Source organism: Pelophylax lessonae (assembly GCF_965119305.1).
Source record: "Pelophylax lessonae genome assembly, chromosome: 1".
In the NCBI taxonomy this organism is placed as follows: domain Eukaryota; kingdom Metazoa; phylum Chordata; class Amphibia; order Anura; family Ranidae; genus Pelophylax; species Pelophylax lessonae.
Window position 1 is genome coordinate 222927208 of NC_138768.1, and position 19451 is coordinate 222946658.

The 19451-nt window shown below is 42.7% G+C and overlaps 1 protein-coding gene across 2 annotated transcripts in view; it reads left to right on the top strand.

The window, feature by feature from the left end:
- Positions 1 to 19451, top strand: part of HECTD4 (HECT domain E3 ubiquitin protein ligase 4) — a 335164-nt gene that overhangs the window by 224227 nt on the left and 91486 nt on the right. For both annotated transcript variants that reach the window (XM_082265115.1, XM_082265116.1), the window contains exons 38-43: positions 5886 to 5967; positions 7765 to 7967; positions 8058 to 8193; positions 8526 to 8708; positions 11021 to 11185; positions 14683 to 14852. In XM_082265115.1, coding sequence (XP_082121241.1) covers positions 5886 to 5967; positions 7765 to 7967; positions 8058 to 8193; positions 8526 to 8708; positions 11021 to 11185; positions 14683 to 14852 — 939 coding nt within the window. The remainder of the gene's footprint in view (positions 1 to 5885; positions 5968 to 7764; positions 7968 to 8057; positions 8194 to 8525; positions 8709 to 11020; positions 11186 to 14682; positions 14853 to 19451) is intronic.

The window sequence follows — 19451 nt, forward strand, 5'->3', positions numbered from 1 at the left end:
CGTCTCAACAACAAGGTGAGAAGGTTCGTGGCAAGGACGCGCGACCCTCGGGCAGACGCGTCGGACGCGTTAGTGGCCCCGTGGCATCGGTACAGGCTGATGTACGCGTTCCCACCGATTCAGTTGCTGTCCAGGTTCCTTCGCAGGTTACTCTCGGAACGCAACACGGTGATTCTTGTGGCACCGGACTGGCCTCGCCGGTCCTGGTACGCAGACCTCGTGAATCTGGCGGTCGACGCCCCTTGGCGTCTACCTCTTCGAGACGATCTACTGTCTCAGGGACCGATTTACCATCCTGCTTTACAGTCGCTGGCTTTGACGGCCTGGCTGTTGAGACCGAGGTCCTGAAGGAGAAGGGTCTCTCTCCAGAGGTCGTTCATACTTTGATCAACGCGAGGAAGTCTTCCTCGGGGAAGGTTTATTACCGTACTTGGAAGGCCTATTTTGCCTGGTGTGAGTCCAGGGGGTTTTCACCCCGCACGTACTCGGTTTCCCGTGTGCTGTCTTTCCTTCAGACGGGTGTCGATCAGCGTTTGGCGCTGGCTACGATTAAGGGTCAGGTGTCTGCGCTGGCCGTTCTGTTTCAACGTCCCGTGGCTTCCAACTCCTTGGTTGGCACTTTTATTCAGGGTGTGCGGCATCTGGTTCCTCCTAGGAGGGATCCTTTGCCCCCTTGGGACTTAAATCTCGTTCTATCTGTGTTACAACGTGCTCCTTTTGAACAGATCAGGGAGATCTCGTTGTCTATGTTGTCCAAAAAGGTCGCCTTTTTGGTGGCGATCACTTCGGCTCGCAGAGTGTCGGAACTGGCGGCTTTGTCCTGCAAGTCTCCGTACCTGGTTGTTCATTTGGATAAGGTGGTCTTGCGACCTAATCCTTCCTTTCTGCCGAAACGAGTTTCGGAATTCCATCTTAATGAGGATATTGTCTTGCCTTCGTTGTGCACGAAGCCTAAACATCCAAAGGAGGTGAGATTGCACTCTCTGGATGTTGTTCGGGCGATAAGGGTTTACCTTAAATCGACTGAGTCTTTTCGTAAGACGGACTCCTTGTTTGTTCTTCCAGAGGGTCCTCGGAAGGGCATGGCGGCTTCGGCCTCTACCATCGCCAAATGGATCAGGCAGACCATTGAACAGGCCTATGCTTTGCAAGCGAAGGTTCCCCCTGTGCCTGTGAAGGCGCACTCTACTAGATCTCTGAGTACGTCTTGGGCCTGTCGTCATGGGGCTTCTGTAGCCCAGGTGTGTAAGGCGGCGACTTGGTCGACCGTGCACACTTTCACAAAATTCTACAAAGTAGATGTTCAGGCATCGGCGGATGCTTCCTTTGGCCGCAAGGTTCTTAGTGCGGCTGTTCCCTAGGGTTCCTTGTTGGGGACTCCTGGCTGTTGGGATATCTTTTGTATCCCCTGGGTTTTTTGTCTTTTCCTGGGTTGTTGCTCCTGTTGAGCACTTATTTTTGCTGTTGCCCAGCTGGTTTCCTTCCTTTGGTAAGGTTCCTTTCTTTGATGTGGAGACTGCGTTGCCTTTCGGCGCGGATGCGTTTCCCACCCCTCATGTTTGCACTGCTTTGGGACGTCCCCATATGTGACGAATATGAAGAGGCGGCGACTGTCGGAGGACGTAAGAGAAAACGGAATTTTTGTAAAATCTTACCTGTAAAATTCCTTTCTCTGAGTCCTCCGACAGTCGCCGCCCCCGCCCCTCTTTTGGGGTTTGAATGTATACTCTACTGCTATTCCACTAAAACTGAGATATGGTTGCAGGAAGTAGGAGGGTATTGACTGAGGGGACCACCCCTTGAGGGTGGGATATGTTAAAGCTTTATTGTTAACATATTCTGTTGCCTAGCTACTCCTTCGGAGCAAAGTCTAATACCCCATATGTGACGAATATGAAGAGGCGGCGACTGTCGGAGGACTCAGAGAAAGGAATTTTACAGGTAAGATTTTACAAAAATTCCGTTTTTCTCTTTCGTTCATTGACGGACACAGCTCCAGAATCTTCTTGACCATTGGGACGTCCCAAAGCAGTGTCAGACATGAGAGGTGGGAAAAAACACTGCATAAAAAAAATACCCAAAAGGCTGAACCTAGCCAACCAGGTAACGTGGCTCAACCAGAATCAAGGCTGGTGTTTACCATTGCCTTGGTGTCCCAGGCCTTGATGGAGTGGGCAAAGCTTTTGCGCCAGAATCAAAAGAGCTTCCCCCTGATTTTGCGAAGCAGTCGGTCCAGTTTGGTCCAGGGGTTGCAGTTTATCTGTGATGCCTCTCTGGATGGGGCTCCCTTAATTTCTAGGCTGTCTGTGACAGCAGTAGTCCTTTGGCGCATGATATGGCTAACATGCTGGTCTGCGAACCAAGCTTCCAAGAAGGCCTTATCTGATCTCTCCTTTGTGGGAGATCACCTGTTTGGGTCTTCACTTGATGAAATCATCTAGGGACTTACAGAGGGGAAGTGTACTCTCCTCCCACAGGATTCCAGGGACAAGGAGTCTCTTAACAGACGTGGCCTTTTTTTCTCGGCTCATAAGCATTTTTTTCATTCCTCAGGATCTCAAGACAAAGGATCCAAATCCGTTAGAAGCGTCTCTGGAGGTTCCAAGAGGCCCTGGTAAGCTGGGAGCAGGCCAGGCCTGCAGACAAGTCCCCTTCTGCCTGAAGGGGTGCCCTCACCCGTATCTGAAGTAGGGGAATGTCTTTGCTTCTTTCCGGACCTGTGGCCCTCCCTGATTCAAGACAGAGCTGATTTGGTCCGGCTAAAAGATCGAATTTTGGTCTTTTACTCCAGAGAGGTTTTTTCCTTCCAACCTGCGTTTGTCCCCAGACCGTTTGTGTGGTCTCTGCAGGGCAGGACAAGATTTTCTACTGCAAGGGGTTTACCGCTTCCAAACTCTGAAAATTTTCGGGGTTTCTATTCAAACCTGTTTACAGTTCGAATTCTGGACCTCAAAGTCCTGAACCACTTTGTGCGGTACAGAAGTTCCGGATGGACACCATTTGTACAGTAGTGCTATCCCTTCATCAAGGGGATCTTCTGGCCTCTATCGATATCAAGGGCGCTTACTTCCATATCCACTTCCATATCCTGATATATGTCGTTACCCTTTGGTCTCGCCTCAGCTCCTCGGGTATTCACGAAAGTGTTGGCCCCTATGTTAGCATTGTTCTAACAGCAGGGGATTGCGGTACTGGTAGATAAAGATAGTGTTAATGATGGAAAGCATGAGTGGGGATTTATTAGTAACTATCATGTCCAGTATAGGGAAGTAGAAACAATATTCAGGAAATATTGGAACATATTAAGTATGGATAGGATCTTGAACAAAGTTCTCCCTAACGATCCAGTTTTTATCTATCGAAAGACGCCATCTTTTGAAGATAGAGTGGAAAAAAAAGATGTTTTGGGACACAGCACGATTTTATGCCTGCAGGAAATGCAGAGCTTGTCAACAAGGGGATATACTCACCTTAGGGGGCTAATAATGTTTAAATCCATGGAGAATGGGATGGAGTTTGAGATTAAGGAATTTATCTCGTGCAACTTCACCCACGTAGGTTTATGCCCTTGAATACCCATGTGGGCTAATATATATTGGCCATACTAAAAGAACATTGGGCAAACCCATCTCCAAACATATCCATAATATCTGTATAGGTTATAAGGATCATAGCGTATCATTGCATTTCAGACGGAAACATAATAGGAACCCCTGTGGTCTTAAGTTTTGGGGTATAGACAAAACCTATCCAGTATGGAGGGGAACAAACACAGTGAGGGATTTGTCTAGATGTGAGACCAAATGGATATATCTAACTAAATGCCCTGAGTCCTTGGGGAATGGACGTGGAATTAGATTTGAACTGCTTCATAAGCGATTATTAGCTTTGAATGGGTTCCAATAATAGATAGGATTTTTAGGATTAAAATTACATTTTTTTTTTTCTTTTAGTATACTTAGACCTGCAATTTCAAATGATGTGATTTGCAATTAAAATGTGATGGCATATTTTGTTAGCACAGGCTGTATGGTCTTGTACTATAATGTGTTAGATTTGTGTAAAATATAGATTTTTTTTTTATTTTATAAAGAAAAAAAATCTTTTGCGGAATTTTATAGGCTTTATACCCATTACATGATATTTTGGGAAGAAGCAGTGTTTAGTAGATCATGAATTTAAATAATGTGGTCGGTTTTTATATATATATATATATATATATAATATAAACTGACCACATTATATATATATATATATATATATATATATATAAAAATAAATATTCCATGTGACCGGAATTTTTAGATTGATTAAGGCTCCCATACATGATGAGATATCCGCTATGCTATTGGGGTTATTCCCTATAAAGGACACTGCAGGTGTTGATAACAGAGCCGATTCATACCATGTAGGTTAAATGATTATGTGAAGAAAGCATTACACAATTAATGTTATGTAAACCTCCATTTATTCGTGCTCAATATCATGTACTGGATATGTTGCCTTACATTGCACGAGCACCAGGATTGGATGTATTGTCCTATATTGTATGTGGCCGATCGAGCGTAGTGAAACTCGATTTTGTGCCGGTATTGTAGTCACAGAAGGGGTTAACACCTCTGGTGACTATACGATAAATAGGAGCTGCGCTGCGTGACCACGCCCTCTGATGAAGTAGTGATGAAGAAACGCATTAGTGTGTGGTCACACGGCTACCAGGATTACTGACAGTTTGTATCGTATCCCAGGAACCACCGCAATCTGTAACTATTGATGAGACTGATACATGCTGGCCGTGTGTTATGAGACTGTGATTACATGCTTTACTTGATTTCTTTTGTGTAAGTGCATTTCAACAACGGGGGGGGGGGGGGGGGGTTTGGTAATACATTTTAAAACAATATTATGCTTTGAGTCCGTTTCTTTCATGACATGGGTGACACCATGGGGAGACGAGGTTTTCAAATTTAGAGGATCCTTTATCATCCACAGAGGACAAGTGTTTATCCCAGGCAAATAATATTAACAATCTGGTGAGTTTGATTACCTAGGGGAGAGGTCTCACGCGGTGTGGTGACAAGATCTGCAGATTAAACTTGGATTCCATCCCCGTAAACCTAAGTGGTGCAATATTCTGAATACTCACATGGTGTTTGACATGAAATTTAAAAGCACAGGAGGTAGAATAAACCCGAGGATCGCTGCTAATGCTGAACGATTTTCTATGAAGATTAAAGGCATATATTTAAATGTTGGATGTTATTCATAGCAGCTGCTGACAGTGCAAAGACATTTTTATACATTGATCTACTAATTACAGATGTTTGCTTTATTTAGTTTTATTTTCATTGTGATCCTATGTGCGCTGGGAGTGGTCTTGGGACTGTTTTAGTTGCCTTTTGTTATGTTGTTGTCATAATTTGTACCGGTTTATCTGTAGTTTTCTTTTCTCTGCGTCCATTCAAAATCCAGAATTTTAAAGCTTTTCTGAGATGTCAGGAAAAAGGGGACGGAGAGCTGAAGTTACACTCTGGAGAGCTCAGTAAGAAGAGCTCTGACAGCTGATTGGAGGGAAAGGACACAACCCGTTCACACAGGAACAGAGCTGAGGCTTTCAATCAGCTGGATCTCCCTCCCCTATCACAAGTTACCTCTTGGTGTCAGGAAAACGTTAGAAGTGACTCATGCAGATAGCAGAAATAATACCTAGTGCTCTTGAGACAAGTACACACTATAGCAGAATATGCTTTGTTCATATTTCATGTTTGAGGTTTACAACCACTTTAATTAAGATTTTTTTTTTTTTGTTTTTAATCTGCATGTTTAGCAAAGTTGTATTTTATGCTGTTTTTTTCTAAAGTGTGTGGTATTGTTTTATTTTGTAGTAGTTCAGAAGGGCGACCATTTCGCCTTGGCACTGGTGCCAACATGGAGAAAGTTGTGAAGATGGATCGAGATATGACCAAAGTTTGTATTCATGTTTTTCTATTGAAAAATAATGTGCTTGTTTATACAATGTATAAAATGTATAAACAAAACTATAGAGGTACACAGTTTTGCACATTTAATGTAATTTTTTAAGAATACTATGCTAAAGCAAATGGACATGGTGTGCAGTAAAGGGTTGTTTGCCGATGGAATTTTTGAAGGTTTACTACTTTAGTTGATCTCTTATTCATGTTTACAGCAAGGGGGAGCATTGACAAAAATGTACTGGCAACAAACTGCACTAATTTATCTTTGCTTTGCTGCTTAGGCTATAAGGTCTGAAATATGAACTGCAGTGAAATGTTTTTATGGACCATAGTGTAATTCAGATCAGTAAGTATGATAAATGGGGTTGGGGGCATGCACCTCTACAAATAGGTTAGCAGTTGCAGCTCCCAGGTTTCTTTTAGGGTTCCTCTGCATCTTTTCACTTGTTTATTGCCTTGGTAGGCCCTGCACAAAAACGGGGATCTCTTACCACCTTATCGCCAGCTCTTTTTTTTTTTTTAAGGACTAGAGTGGCTCTGGGCATTTGTTTTGTTTTCCCCTTGCCAGTTCTTACCTTGGCTTTAGAAGCAGAAATTGGCACCATGGACTTTTATGAATAATTGACCCTTTGTTGAAAAACTCACTGTAAGCCAAGATTTTAGGGGTAAAATAGAACTTTAGGCGGCCATAGACGGTTTAAATAGGGTAAAATGAATCGGCGCTTAATCACCCCCCATATGGAAAATAACAAGAATAAATAATAGATAATAAAAACTTTAAAACCAAGCACAGCAACTGCAAAAATATGATGGTAATATTCAAAGATATAGGTGATATTGTGCAAATAATGCAAAGGATAAAACGTATAAAATATCATAAAGTGATATAGTGCATAGTGAGAGGTAAATAAATACACAGATAAAACGTGCAAAGAACAAGTTCCTCAATCCATAAATATCAAAAGTTCATAGCGAAAGTGCTGGTGAGAAAATAATTCCAGAAGTGCGGAAAACTCCTTAAAAGTGCGGGAAACCAATTTAACTGTGGTGGTGAGCTACGATCCTTAAATAAGTGAAATGGCCGCTCACCTCCAAAACACTCAGAATGAGCGTTTGTACCAAGGGTAAAACAGGATGGCCTCTGTGGGAATAGGAATCCACCAATGGTTCCTTTAAGAGCAGGCTCCTCTGGGACTTAATGGAAAGCCAGTATCGACATCAAGGGATGAAATCCTGGATAAGGTTTGGAGCTCAAACCCACGATAAAAGGAGGCACTTCATGGTGTAGTACGTTTCAAATTATAACATTTATTAAATTAAAAGAATGCACTCACATAAAAGTAGGCATATAACAGCATAAAAGTAGCGTGGCAGCGACTTAGGCAGTAGTATCCAGGGACTTCCGGTCTCGGCCGAGGACCGGAAGTGACGTCAGACGCTTCTCCCGACTAGTTGCGTCACAGCAGACACGTGACTTTCTCAAGGGACGGTTTGAATCTTGGCCGGTTCCTTCAAACCATGTATGGGCAGGTTAAATGTACCCAAGTTGATCGATAAACTTGGGTACGACCAGCCTATCTGATTTTATATGAAGCTATTGCTGCTGTTTTCTCTTGGGGGAATCAGGTGATTTTATTTCCTGAAACCCGTGGTTGCAGGGAAGAAAATCGCTCCGTCTATAACCGGCCTTACTGTAGAGCCCTGTATTCCTCTTGACAAAAGTGTCTTCTTTGTATATATTTAATTAACATTTTTTAATTATGTTTTTTGCTCTCTGGCTTTTCTACAGAGTGGCTGCTGTGAAGTGATCACTGAGGAGACTGTTGCTGCTTTACGTAAAGCCACCAAATGGGCCCAGTCTGGTTTAATTGTAAGCATTGGGCCACCAGTGGAGATCATAAGTCCTGAAACTGCTAGTGGCCTTTCTACTGGAGACAAAAAGAAAACTGCCCAAACCTCAATCTGCAGAGAGAGGAATTCAGAGCTTGCCAGGTACATAGTCTGCTCGCATTAAATAGCAAATATTTATTTGCTGTTTTTAAATTGTTTTAAATATGTATTTTTTTTAATTCTTTTTTTTAGAACTGATCCTGTGCGTCCTTTCATCAGTGGGCATGTTGCAAACAGTATGGCTGCAGAAGTGATTGCTTTACTCCACAGTTTGCTGATGGCCCCGGAATCCAATGCAGCACAGATTTGGACAACAACTGCAGAAAAGGTAAAAAAAAAGCCATCAGCTCTTTAATTTGTGTTTTTAAAAAACATCATGTTTTTGACTAACTAATTAATGTATTTACTGTGGTCAGTGCTACTGCATTGGCTTAGTTGAGGGAACCACACTTCTTGTTAGCTAATCCTTGACCTAAACGGAAGGAAGGCCCTTGATTTAATTCAGCTGAATGTATATTGCAATTCTCTTTGTGTGTGTGTGTGTATATATATTATTCTAGTAATTATCAGTCTAGATATATTTCCATTCTGTATTTTGCACTGGATTTTTCCATTGAGTTCATTTGGAACTAAATGTTTCTTTTTCTTTTGTTTCTACAGGTCTTGTCCCGTGCCTTGATGCATATCCCTCAGCTGGGCAAGCATGCCGAGAGCATCCTGGAGAATGGTAGTGGTAGCAGCAGAAAGCTGGCCAAGTTGCAGGGCATAGCTAGGCAAGCTGTGGCAGCTCTCTGTGCCCTTGGAGGGTTCAAGGAGACTATTAAAATAGGTTCCGAGGTTCAGGTAACATGATTGGCATTTTATAATTATCATTTCAGCATTAAAACAAGGACTTTGATAACAGCGTCCAGACATGATGTGTTATTCACAAATATCTATAGCATTTTACATACCATGAGCGTCCTTAGTTTTGGTATCAAGTTTGTATATTTGTTTTTGAGCCTATTCAGACTAGCGCGACACGACTTTGGGGGGCGACCTGTGAAGTCGCGTGCACCGCGACTTCGGCGTGACTTGCAGAGACTTCACATAATGAAAGTCTATGCAAGTCGCCTCCAGGTCGCCCCAAAGTAGTACAGGACCCTTTTTCTAAGTCGGAGTGACTTGTGTCGCTCCTATTAGAACGGGTCCTGTGCTAATCAATGGACCGCGACCAAGCGTGACTTGTCAGGCTGACAAGTCGCCTGACAAGTCGCGCTAATGTGAATGGGCTCTAAGAGTTGCCAGTATCAAAAGACAGAAGTGTTATATTATCCTGCTTATGTAAGGCCCAAAGGCTAATAGGGAATAACAACAATCCTTATAATATTTAGGACTTACTCCAAAGCTAGCTACATTTGAATTTATAAATTAAAAGAAGGAAACGCTTTCTATTACTTTGTTTGAAGCTACATTTTAGGACTCACAGGGTAAATAAACCATTCTAGTACAAGAAGATGCCGAGAATTATTTTTGTTCATTACGACATTATACACTCCTCAATTCTGCACATTTTCTATATATCCTATCTACATCACTGTTGTTCTTATCTGATTGTCTCTGTAGTAATCCTTTTTTTTTCTGCTTCGCACATAGTTGTTTTGGTCATAAATTGAAAGATGGACTTTAGTATAGTGTTTCTGTTTTGTGTAATAAAGTAGATTAAGAGAGGGTAGTGAGGTTTCCAAGAGTCGTCCACCTTTCAGCACCAAATATGCTGTACATGTGCTCACTTCTGTGCTGCCCACCTCTAACCCAGTCCCAGTGTACATCCTCAAGACAAAAAATCAATACCATCTCCCCAGCCACAGAGGGGAGAGTATTCCTTCACTCGTCTGTGTGTAAATTAAAAAGTCCCCTAGGATGATCACTTACATGGCAATCACTGATGCCATGTAAGTTTCTTATTTTGTCACTGATGAAGCAGTTTTTCTTAAAGCTTGGAAAAAAAAAAAAAGCTTGGTTATTGTAACAATCTATTACATCCATTCCATTTCCATTTAATACGGATTTAACTTCTTCAAGATGTTGTCATATGTACTGAAGATTGCCTGCAACCAAGCCTCCATTGATAAGCACCAGTGCCGTTTCCTACCCTAGTTTTTTAGTTTACACATACATAGGTTTTTCACATCTATACCTTTTGCTACCTTGTGATTATCCTGAACCTGGTATTGCTGCCAATAAGCGAATTACCTGATCGCATAAACCTGAAGTTTAAAATAATGGTGTCTGAACCCACCTGGCTTTAAAGGATATATTTGTTTTTAGTGCACTTAAATTTCAGGACCCTTTTCCTCACACTAACATCGAGTATACTTACGTAAATACAGGGTTCTGGTGGTCGGTTTTTGTTTCCTTCCCTGTGCTGCACCTCTTCTCCAGCCAGTCAACATAAACACATACAAGCACCACAGATTTCAGGTCATTGTGGGTTGGGTCTTCTATCCCTGTGCTGTTTCAGAGGTGCGTGGTCACACCATTTAGGAGGAGTGACCACACACTGTCCCCTCATTTGGTTGTTGTAGTTATCAGGTTTCCTTAAAGAGGTTGTAAAGTCAAAAGGTTTTTTAACTTAATGCATTCTATACATTAAGATAAAAAGCCTTCTGTGTGCAGCAGCCCCCCTAATACTTACCTGAGTCCCATCTCTATCCAGCGATGTCCACGAGTGCCATCTGGGACTGTCTTCTGTTTGGCTAAAACACAGCAATGGCGCCATTGGCTCCCACTCCTGCCAATCAAACTAAACCAATCGGAGGAGGAGGGGCGGGGGCGAACCACAGCTCCGTGTCTGATTAGATACACAGAGCTGATGCTTGGTTGCCCCCATAGCGAGCTGCTTACTGTGGGGGCACTCAACAGGATAGAGAGAGGGGCCAGGAGCTCCTTCCAGAGACCCGAGAAGAGGGGGATCTGAGCTGCTCTGTGCAAAAGCACTTCACAAAGGAGGTAAGTATAACATGTTTGTTGTTTTTAATAGAAAAAAAAATTAATGTTTTTAATGAAAGGCATGTGTTAATTTCTGAAGTTCTATTGAGGGTAAATTCTATATTGCTGCTTGTGTTTGCCTGCCAACCTACATTCAGATTGTATTTATCCTTTTTTTTAATTAGGTGCTTGGTAAAGGAATTTCTGGGAGTATTGGAGTGGTTGTATCTATAAATGAACAAGAGGGTATTGCAACTGTGAAATTTCCATCCCTAGATTTTAGAAAATCCTCAAAGGCCTCAGACACGCTGGCAATTCCATTGTTTAGGCTCTGTGTTCCTCGCTCGGAGGTAAGATCGCCATCGTAGTAAATATAAACATTGTTGTGGCACATTTAGTCTGTGTATTATTTTCATATTTATGTCTGTTTTTATGTGCATGTGTGTATATGTAAGTGTGTGTATATGTGTGTATGTATATATTATATATATATATATATATATATATACACACACACTTTGCTGTGATGAAGGTTAGGCTAGCAGTATGTAAAGATGCTTGATTAGACAAAAAGCAAAAGAAAACAGACAAAAATTCAATTTTTATTGGATACTGTGGGTTAGTGTACTTCAATGCTCCATGAAATTCGTTATTAAAGACTAAAACAAGTATCCCTCTTCATAGGGACTGCTGTATATTTGGTGGAGCCAATAAATATTTTCAAACAAAATTCTTAAATACAGCATGTACAAATACACACTGTAGTCTCATCTTCAGCTCCGACTTGGAGCTCCACACCCCTTCGGTTTTAACGGGAAAAGTGAGAATTAGAATAATGAAACATCCAAGGTTTTGGGTCAGCAGAACACCTCTGAACATGTTTGAACGTATAAGCAGTATGCCCTAGGTTTTTAGTAAAATGTTTGGCATGAAATATTTAAACATGAATTTCATACGAAGAACCCATGCTCCCCCTCAACTATTACCTATCCCTGACACTTATTGTCTTGCCACTCTGAACTTAAAGATTAAGGCTTCATGTACACATGGCCTACTTTGGCTGCCGCAAAATCACGTCACCATTTTGCCACGGTTTGCATTTTCTGACGTCCTGCAGTCAAAATGTTCCTTTACTAAATGCGATTCTTCTTCGCTCAGGAGAGGGAGGTTGAGGGAGGTTGAAGCTCCTCTAACTGCAAGAGTGCCTAAGCTCTGGTAAAAGCCTATGTGTACATGGACACATAGGCTTTTGTGGGATTGAGTTTAGGAGCTTTGGCAAAAAAAACACCAAAGGCTCCTAAACTCAAGCTTTGGAGCTGTAGTGTACATGAAGCCTAAAGCAAATTAAAGCTTATACAGGGCTAATAATCCTTGCATCTGGTGTCCAAATGGATTCGTGAGGAATCCAAGTTTGGGCACTATGTTAACTTCGTCCTTAGTTTGTTTATTGACAATTTTTTTCTTTTTCTTTTTCTTTTAGCTATGGATAGAGTAGTGTAGGGTTAGAACCTCCGTCTCTCTCTCAATTTGTAATATTGACCTTCTGTTACTATGCAGAAAGTAATTGGAAATCCAAAATCCCTCCTCACTTACTGTTGTGTCCATGACAAAAAGTGAGGATAAATCTCCCCAGTGGAACAGAGACAGCAGAATTTTTATTTTAATGTAAACTCTAGACACTAAAAATGCATGCATGTACACCTGCAAAACAATGAGGTGGGAGGGGGGGTTTTACTAAAACTGGTGCACACTGAATCTGGATCAGCTGTGCATAGTAACCAATCAGCTGCTGGGGTTTGTCAAAGCTTCATTGAACAAGAATTTAGAAGCTGATTGTTTACTATGCACATCTGCACCAGTTTTAGTAAATCTCCCTGTATGTGTCTTTTGGGTTTTCCATATGGTCTTTGCAGGCAAAAGCACAGAGGTCATAGGGTGAATCGGGTGAATTCACACTATATACGGTGACAGATGTTTTACCGCAGGAATACGCAGGAAACAATTGTTTCCCATGTGTCCCATTTAAAGTGCAACGCAGCCTAGTGCTGCGATAAAATGCAGATATGCACACAACACACAGCAATTTACAGCAAGGCATCACATTGCGTTGCTGTATATTGCCATGAATTAAGTGTATGTTTTGTACACTTCAAATAAAGTTCATACAAAACATTGAAAAAAAAAAAAAATTATGATGCGCTGAATTAAGCACCACACTGTCCACTACCACAGCCGGCAACAGGGACCTGTCGAAGCGGACCTCTCTGTTGCAGTGTGAATTCAGCCTAGAGTCAGCCTTACATGGATTGAAATTAGTCTGGTTCAGCAGGGACTGTCTAAATTTCGATCCATGTATGGGCACTGTAGCTTAACAAAGGTCGATCCGCGGGCTTTTTGTGTCATTAATGGTCTCCTTTGAAGCAAACCTAAAATCAAATACTAGGGGGAATTAAGGGAAAACACATCCGTTTTGTATTGTAAACATTGTTGCATTTTCCATTTGTTAAAATGTTGCATCAGCCACACCAAATCACGTTAAAAGTGTGGTGGGACAGTTTCTAATGATGTCTGATGGCGAGCACCAAAATAATGAAGAACTTGCGCAAATGTTATAATTCAAAAACGGTACTAAAATATACACCATTACCAAAGTGGCATAAATAGTGTAGTAAGGAGGGGCAGAAAATGATGATCAGTATTTCACCTAAGCGGGTGCGAGGTGTATTGATGGCCAGTAAATGTAGCAGTGCAGGAAGTAGAGGAAGGGAGAAAATGTAGGAGGAAACATGATCTCAGAATTGGGCTGAAATTTTTACACAAATTTGGTCACCACCAACAGCGTGCAACAAGCTGACAAGTTGGTGTGTGTCACAGCAAACGCTAATTAAGCAGGCATTCGAAATTAGCACAGTTTTTGGCTTGCTATAGTCTTTGTTAATTCCTCCCCCCACTTTCTTTAGTTGTGTTGTGCCATGCAGAAGTTAAAATTCCTCTTACGGCTTTTAAACAACTGTCTGCCAGTGAATGGGTTTACATAATACAAAGCCTTCAGTGATTGGCCAAGAGGAAAGGAGGGGCTAGCAGAGCAGCTGCTGTATCGGAGAACTCCTGAGTGCTAAATTAATCTGTCCAGCTCTGCGATAATCTATGTTCTCATCTGATTGCTATATGTATTTCATGTGCAGTGTCAGACTATTCACAGACCTTTAGAATAGTAAGTACTGAGTACCGTATATCAAATTTATGGTGTCATACTGTCATTTTGCAAGAGAGAGATATATATATATTTGTCATTGGTTATCCCAGTGTATATTAGTTAAATATAGTGCTGTGTAGGTTCCAGGCCTTATTTGATATGACAGTTTTCTCCATTGTTAATTATATAGAAATGTTTGACGCAGTAGAGTGTACTGTGGTTCATTATTTTTTATTTATTTTTTTGTAAAATAAAAAAAATAAAAATAAGATGCATTGCTTATCTGTCTGAATAAGGTAGCTTGAGTGTCTGGCAAAAAAACCTGTTTTGTACAATCTTATTGGTTAAACATCTTTTTCCAATGGGAGAGACACAGGCATCCACTGGTGGCATTATTCAGACAGGGGCAGTGTGTCTCATTTTCCCATAAAATGGTGGTCCGCTGTGGCTCCTGCTTTACCTGTGAATCATCCAGAGTAGTCTGGCAGGACAGGAGAGGGCAGTACACCTTTTTATTGAATATCTTCTTGTAATCGTCCTGTGATTATGGTGGAGAGTTAAACAGTAAATTAAAGCTCCAGTTAATGACACCCCTCATTTCCTAGAAACTAACTGCTTGATTTTTGCCGCACCAACATTCACCCCCATCAGGCATTGCCTCTCCATAAACTGTCCATTACTGAGAAGGTAGTGCAGGCAGTCCAGTCCATGTTACTTCCCCAGGAGGGATGCCTGTCTATTCATACCTCACTTCCTGCAACAGGAGACGCCTCAACTCCAGTTATGGCAGTAGTTCGGCTTCTTGCAGAGATCAGGACAAGGTAAGAAGACTACATTCAACATTGTTGCACCTGTGTTAAGAATTGCCATTGTTTGCTTTTTATTACAGCACATTTTGTTTTTTCAATAACTCCAATAAGTATTGCTATATGTGCAAGATAGGTTTCCTCCTAATTGTGTACCCATGGCGGCACTAGAAATTGGGAGTTAGGTATCAGGACCTGTTGGCTGACAGCAGGAGCAATCTGCACATATAATTTTTCTCCATTTGTCTCTGCAGTCCGGATCACCCATTATTTCTTGGCTGTGTAAAACATGAATGTTTTCTGCTCCTTTTTACAATTCTACAACTGGGGATGAATAACGTATCCTAGCCCCAGTGTAGGAGGTGTCCCTATGAGTATGCAAATAGCAACTGTCTGAAAGTCACCACTTTGGTACTCTATGTACTTTGAAGGTGCCACAGACTACATTAACCACTTAAGCCCCGGAAGATTTTACCCCCTTCCTGACCAGGCCCTATTTTGCGATTCGGCACTGCGTGACTTTAACGGACAATTGCGCGGTCGTGCGATGTTGTACCTAAACAAATTTGACGTCCTTTTTTTTTACCACAAACAGAGGTTTCTTTTGGTGGTATTTGATCACCTGTGCGATTTTTTGATCATGCAAAAAAAGAGCGTAAATTTTGAAAAAAAAAAAACAATATTTTTCACATTTTTTTTATATGAAATTCCCCAAAAAAATGTTAAAATCAAAATTTTTGGCCAATTTGTTTTCTGCTACATATGTTTGGTAAAAAAAATCGCAATAAACGTATCTTGATTGGTTTGCGCAAAAGTTATTGCGTTTACTAACTACAGGAAAGATTTTTGTCATTTTTGTTGTTTTTTTTTTTTTTTTTTTTTAACGAGTAATGGGGGTGATCTTTGATTTTTTTTTTTTGCGGGACTGCGACATTGCGGCGGACAGATCGGACCCTTGACTGACATTTTTGACACTTTTGGGGGTACCAGTGACATTACTACAGTAATCAGTGCTATGCATATGCACTGTTACTGTAAAAATGACACTGGCAGGGAAGGGGTTAACTTTATTGGAGAAGGAGGGGTTAAGTGTGTCCCTAGGGGCGTGTTTCTTATTGTGCAGGGATGTGGCTGTGTGTGTAACAGCAGAGATCTACGGTCCTCCATAGCAGGACCGTATGATCTGTGCTGTTACACAGGGGAGAATGACAGGCGGCTTTGTTTACATTAGCCGCCTGCCTTTCTCCCTCTGTAACTGACATTCGCGAGTGACCGGCGGACATCGGATCTGCCGGTCACTTGCGCAGAGGTGTCCGTGAATGAGCAGGGGCGGGAGCGCGCCTCCGGCAGCGCGCGCTCGCCCCCTATTGACTCACAGGCGAGTGAGGTACCGGTACGTCACTTTGCCTGCACGGGGTTGACCACTGCAGTATATGTACTTGCGGCGGTCGGCAAGTGGTTAAAGGAAAAATATGGGCTTATAAAAAATTTAAAAAAAATGAAACATCCCTACTCACCTCTATGCTGCAGCTGTCCCACATTGACGATTACAGGACCGCTCATCGTTCAGTTCTTTTTTTTTTTTTTTTTTTTTCCTTTCTTCCTTTTTTTCCATTGTAGCAAGAAAAATAGACAATGGGGCTGATTTTACTAAAGGAAACTATACTGTGCACTACAAGTGCACTTGCTCCAGAGCTTAGTGAATGAGGTAAAGCTTCACTTTGCAAAAAATACTTAATCACATGCAAGGAAAATAAAAAAAACAGCATTTTTGCTTGTACATGATTGGATGATAGGAATCAACAGAGCTTCCCCTAATTTCAGAGCTTCCCCTCAGATCTAGAGCAAATGCCTTTAGTAAATCAACCTCAAAGATAGTTATATTAAAGCTGATCACGTGGTCTACTCTGAGTGGAGAGTGATGACTGTCAGTCACCACTCTCCTCTCTGTTGCTCCAGCGCTCATTGGAACATCAGACTGGTGAGGGACTGGACACAGCTCGCTTCAGCTCTTAGCTGCACACTGAGAGGCGAAGCTAACTGTCAATCAGCCACTATAAATTTTGTTGGGATCCTTCCAGAGCCTGGAGCGGCTCTGCTTTGTTAGCAGATAGCAGGCAATAGCCTGCTATAAGCTGACTTTGGGCCACAGGTGTACAAAAATAGGTGATCCACAGTACAGCCAAGAAAGCTTTGTTAATACTTATTTCTCTGTCGCTCATTGACAGACGCAGTCTTCTTGATTCACAAGAACTGGGTTATGTTGTCTCCGCAGGAGCAGGACTAGGCAGAAAGAAAAAACGTTCTGGCTCCACCTTAGGGGCAGTCCCTGAGGGTATATCCTCCCTCTCTCTGCTACAAGGCATCAGTTTTTTTCTGTCTAGTCAGGAGTAATGACCTAAGTTCCTTGCTGGGATCTTTTTGGTCCTGGCAAGATTTTTTCTTTAGAAAAAATATTTTTTAGGTAGTTTTCTCCAGTGTTTTTTCCTGTGAGATCTTCAAGCAAAAACGCCGGACTGGGCGACACTAGTGGTCACCCCAGCCGGCCTACGAGCGCGCGCAGACCATTGCATTGCGCTTGGTCGGCCGCGACACACTCAAGTAAGTATGCGGGGCCGGGCGACGGGCTGGATGTTGAGATCCAGTGGTCACCCCGGTTTCTGCCTACGAGCGCGTGCAGACCAGAGCTCCGCGCTAGGTCGGCCGCGACGGAGTCCCAACGGAGGGACTGACCTTGCGAGTTAAAAGTCTCGCTTGGACGCCAGGAACCAGAGAGTCGAGGCGTCTGGAGTGGTCCACAACCCCCCACCCCGGTGGAGAGGGTATTGTGAAGAGAGGGTGCCTGTCGGTTCGGTATGGTGAGTAAACGTTCCCTTTTTTTCCTCGTTATGAGGCAGTATGAATTATGGGCCCCTCCATACATGGTCAGTATATATCTGACACTAAAAGTCCCCCTTGTAAATACAGTATGTGTTTGGTGGGAAGTGGACTTGGTTTGAGAGCTAACACTCTACCCAGCAGACTGTAGTATTACAGCAGACATAGGAGGTATAATCCTACCTTAATTGTAGTGTACCTCCTGCAGATCGATAAACCGCCACTTAGCAGAGATGCAGGTGGATGTGCTGGGAAAAACGATTTCGGCAGTCCGCCGCCATTTTCCCGTAGACCGGGTGCATGAATGTCCTCAGGTCACGCCGGCCGCCATGTTTTTGGAGTCTATTGTCTCCCGTATGGGGGCGGCCATGTTTGATGAGCCCAGCTACCTCGTGGAGAGCTGGGAACGCCGCAAGGCGTACACAGGGGGCGGAGCCACGTCCTTCTACCCGGGAAAACGAACACAGCTCTTTCCAGTCTGTAAAAGACAGACGCTGACTGCAGTTGGTTGGAAACTTCTCTGCATCGGGTGGTGAGCCTTGGGGGTCCCTCTCTCTCTCTGTGGGGATCGAGAAGCAGGTACTCTGAGGGGCGCTATTGCGCTAGGGGGAGACACATAAAAAAAAAAGAGGTATTTTTTTATTTTATTTAAAAAAAAAAAAAGTTTTTTATTTTTTCTGGCAGAGGTGTCCTGAATTAACATGGACCCTGCCACTCATGTATCTCCACCGGATCCCCTCGAGGTGTCTGCAGGATCCTCCAGCACCCCACTGACAATTGAATCCTTGTCAGCTATTATGGAAACTTTTTGTGTCCCGGGTGGAAGTGGCTTGTCAGGGACAGGGCGCAAGAAAGCGACCCCCGCCTTACCCCTTATTATCTGAAACTTCGGATTCAGAATCTGAGCCTATTTCTGCAGTTGCAGGTACTTCATTTGGGATTGGTGTCTCGGGTACTGTCTCTTCAGACAGTGAGGAGGATGTTTCGGCATCAGCCATAGCCCGAGAGGAAGCGTTGGTAAACGCACTCATTGTATCTGTTCAAGAAACCTTAAGATTACAGGGTATTCCGTCGGAAATAGCTGAAACTGAAATCCCTTTTGGGACTAAAAAACGCATCAAAGTGGCGAAGGTTTTTCCATTGCCCAAATGTTTCGGCAATCCAATCAAAGAAGAATGGAGTCTGCCAAAACGCACCTCTGCTATTTCTAAACGCATTAACAGGCGTTATCCGTTTGAGGAAACCCTCATTAAGAAATGGACAGAACCACCTGTGGTGGATTCACCAATTGCTAGATTGAATAAAGCCACGATTATTCCTTTAGAAGACGCTCCGTCTTTTAAAGATCCAGTGGATCGCAAGATAGAAGCTATGTCTCGCACCATGTTTTCCTTGATTGGATCAGCTTTCAGACCAATAATTGCTATTGGTCTGGTTTCGCAGACTGTAACTGAATGGACCAAGTGGTTACGCCGGGACTTAGAAGAGGTCCCTCAGGCGGTATCGGATTTGTTGGAACAAATGATACAGGGGTTACAGTTTGTGTGTGATGCGGCGTTAGACGCCACTCCATTATTGGAGCGAGCATCAGTTTCAGCAGTGGTTCTTAGGCGTACACTGTGGCTAAAAGGTTGGTTAGCCGACCAAGGTTCCAAAAAAGCATTGGCTAATATCCCCTTTTTAGGAGAGCGTCTATTTGGAGCCAACTTAGATGAGATCATTAAGGATCTCACGGGT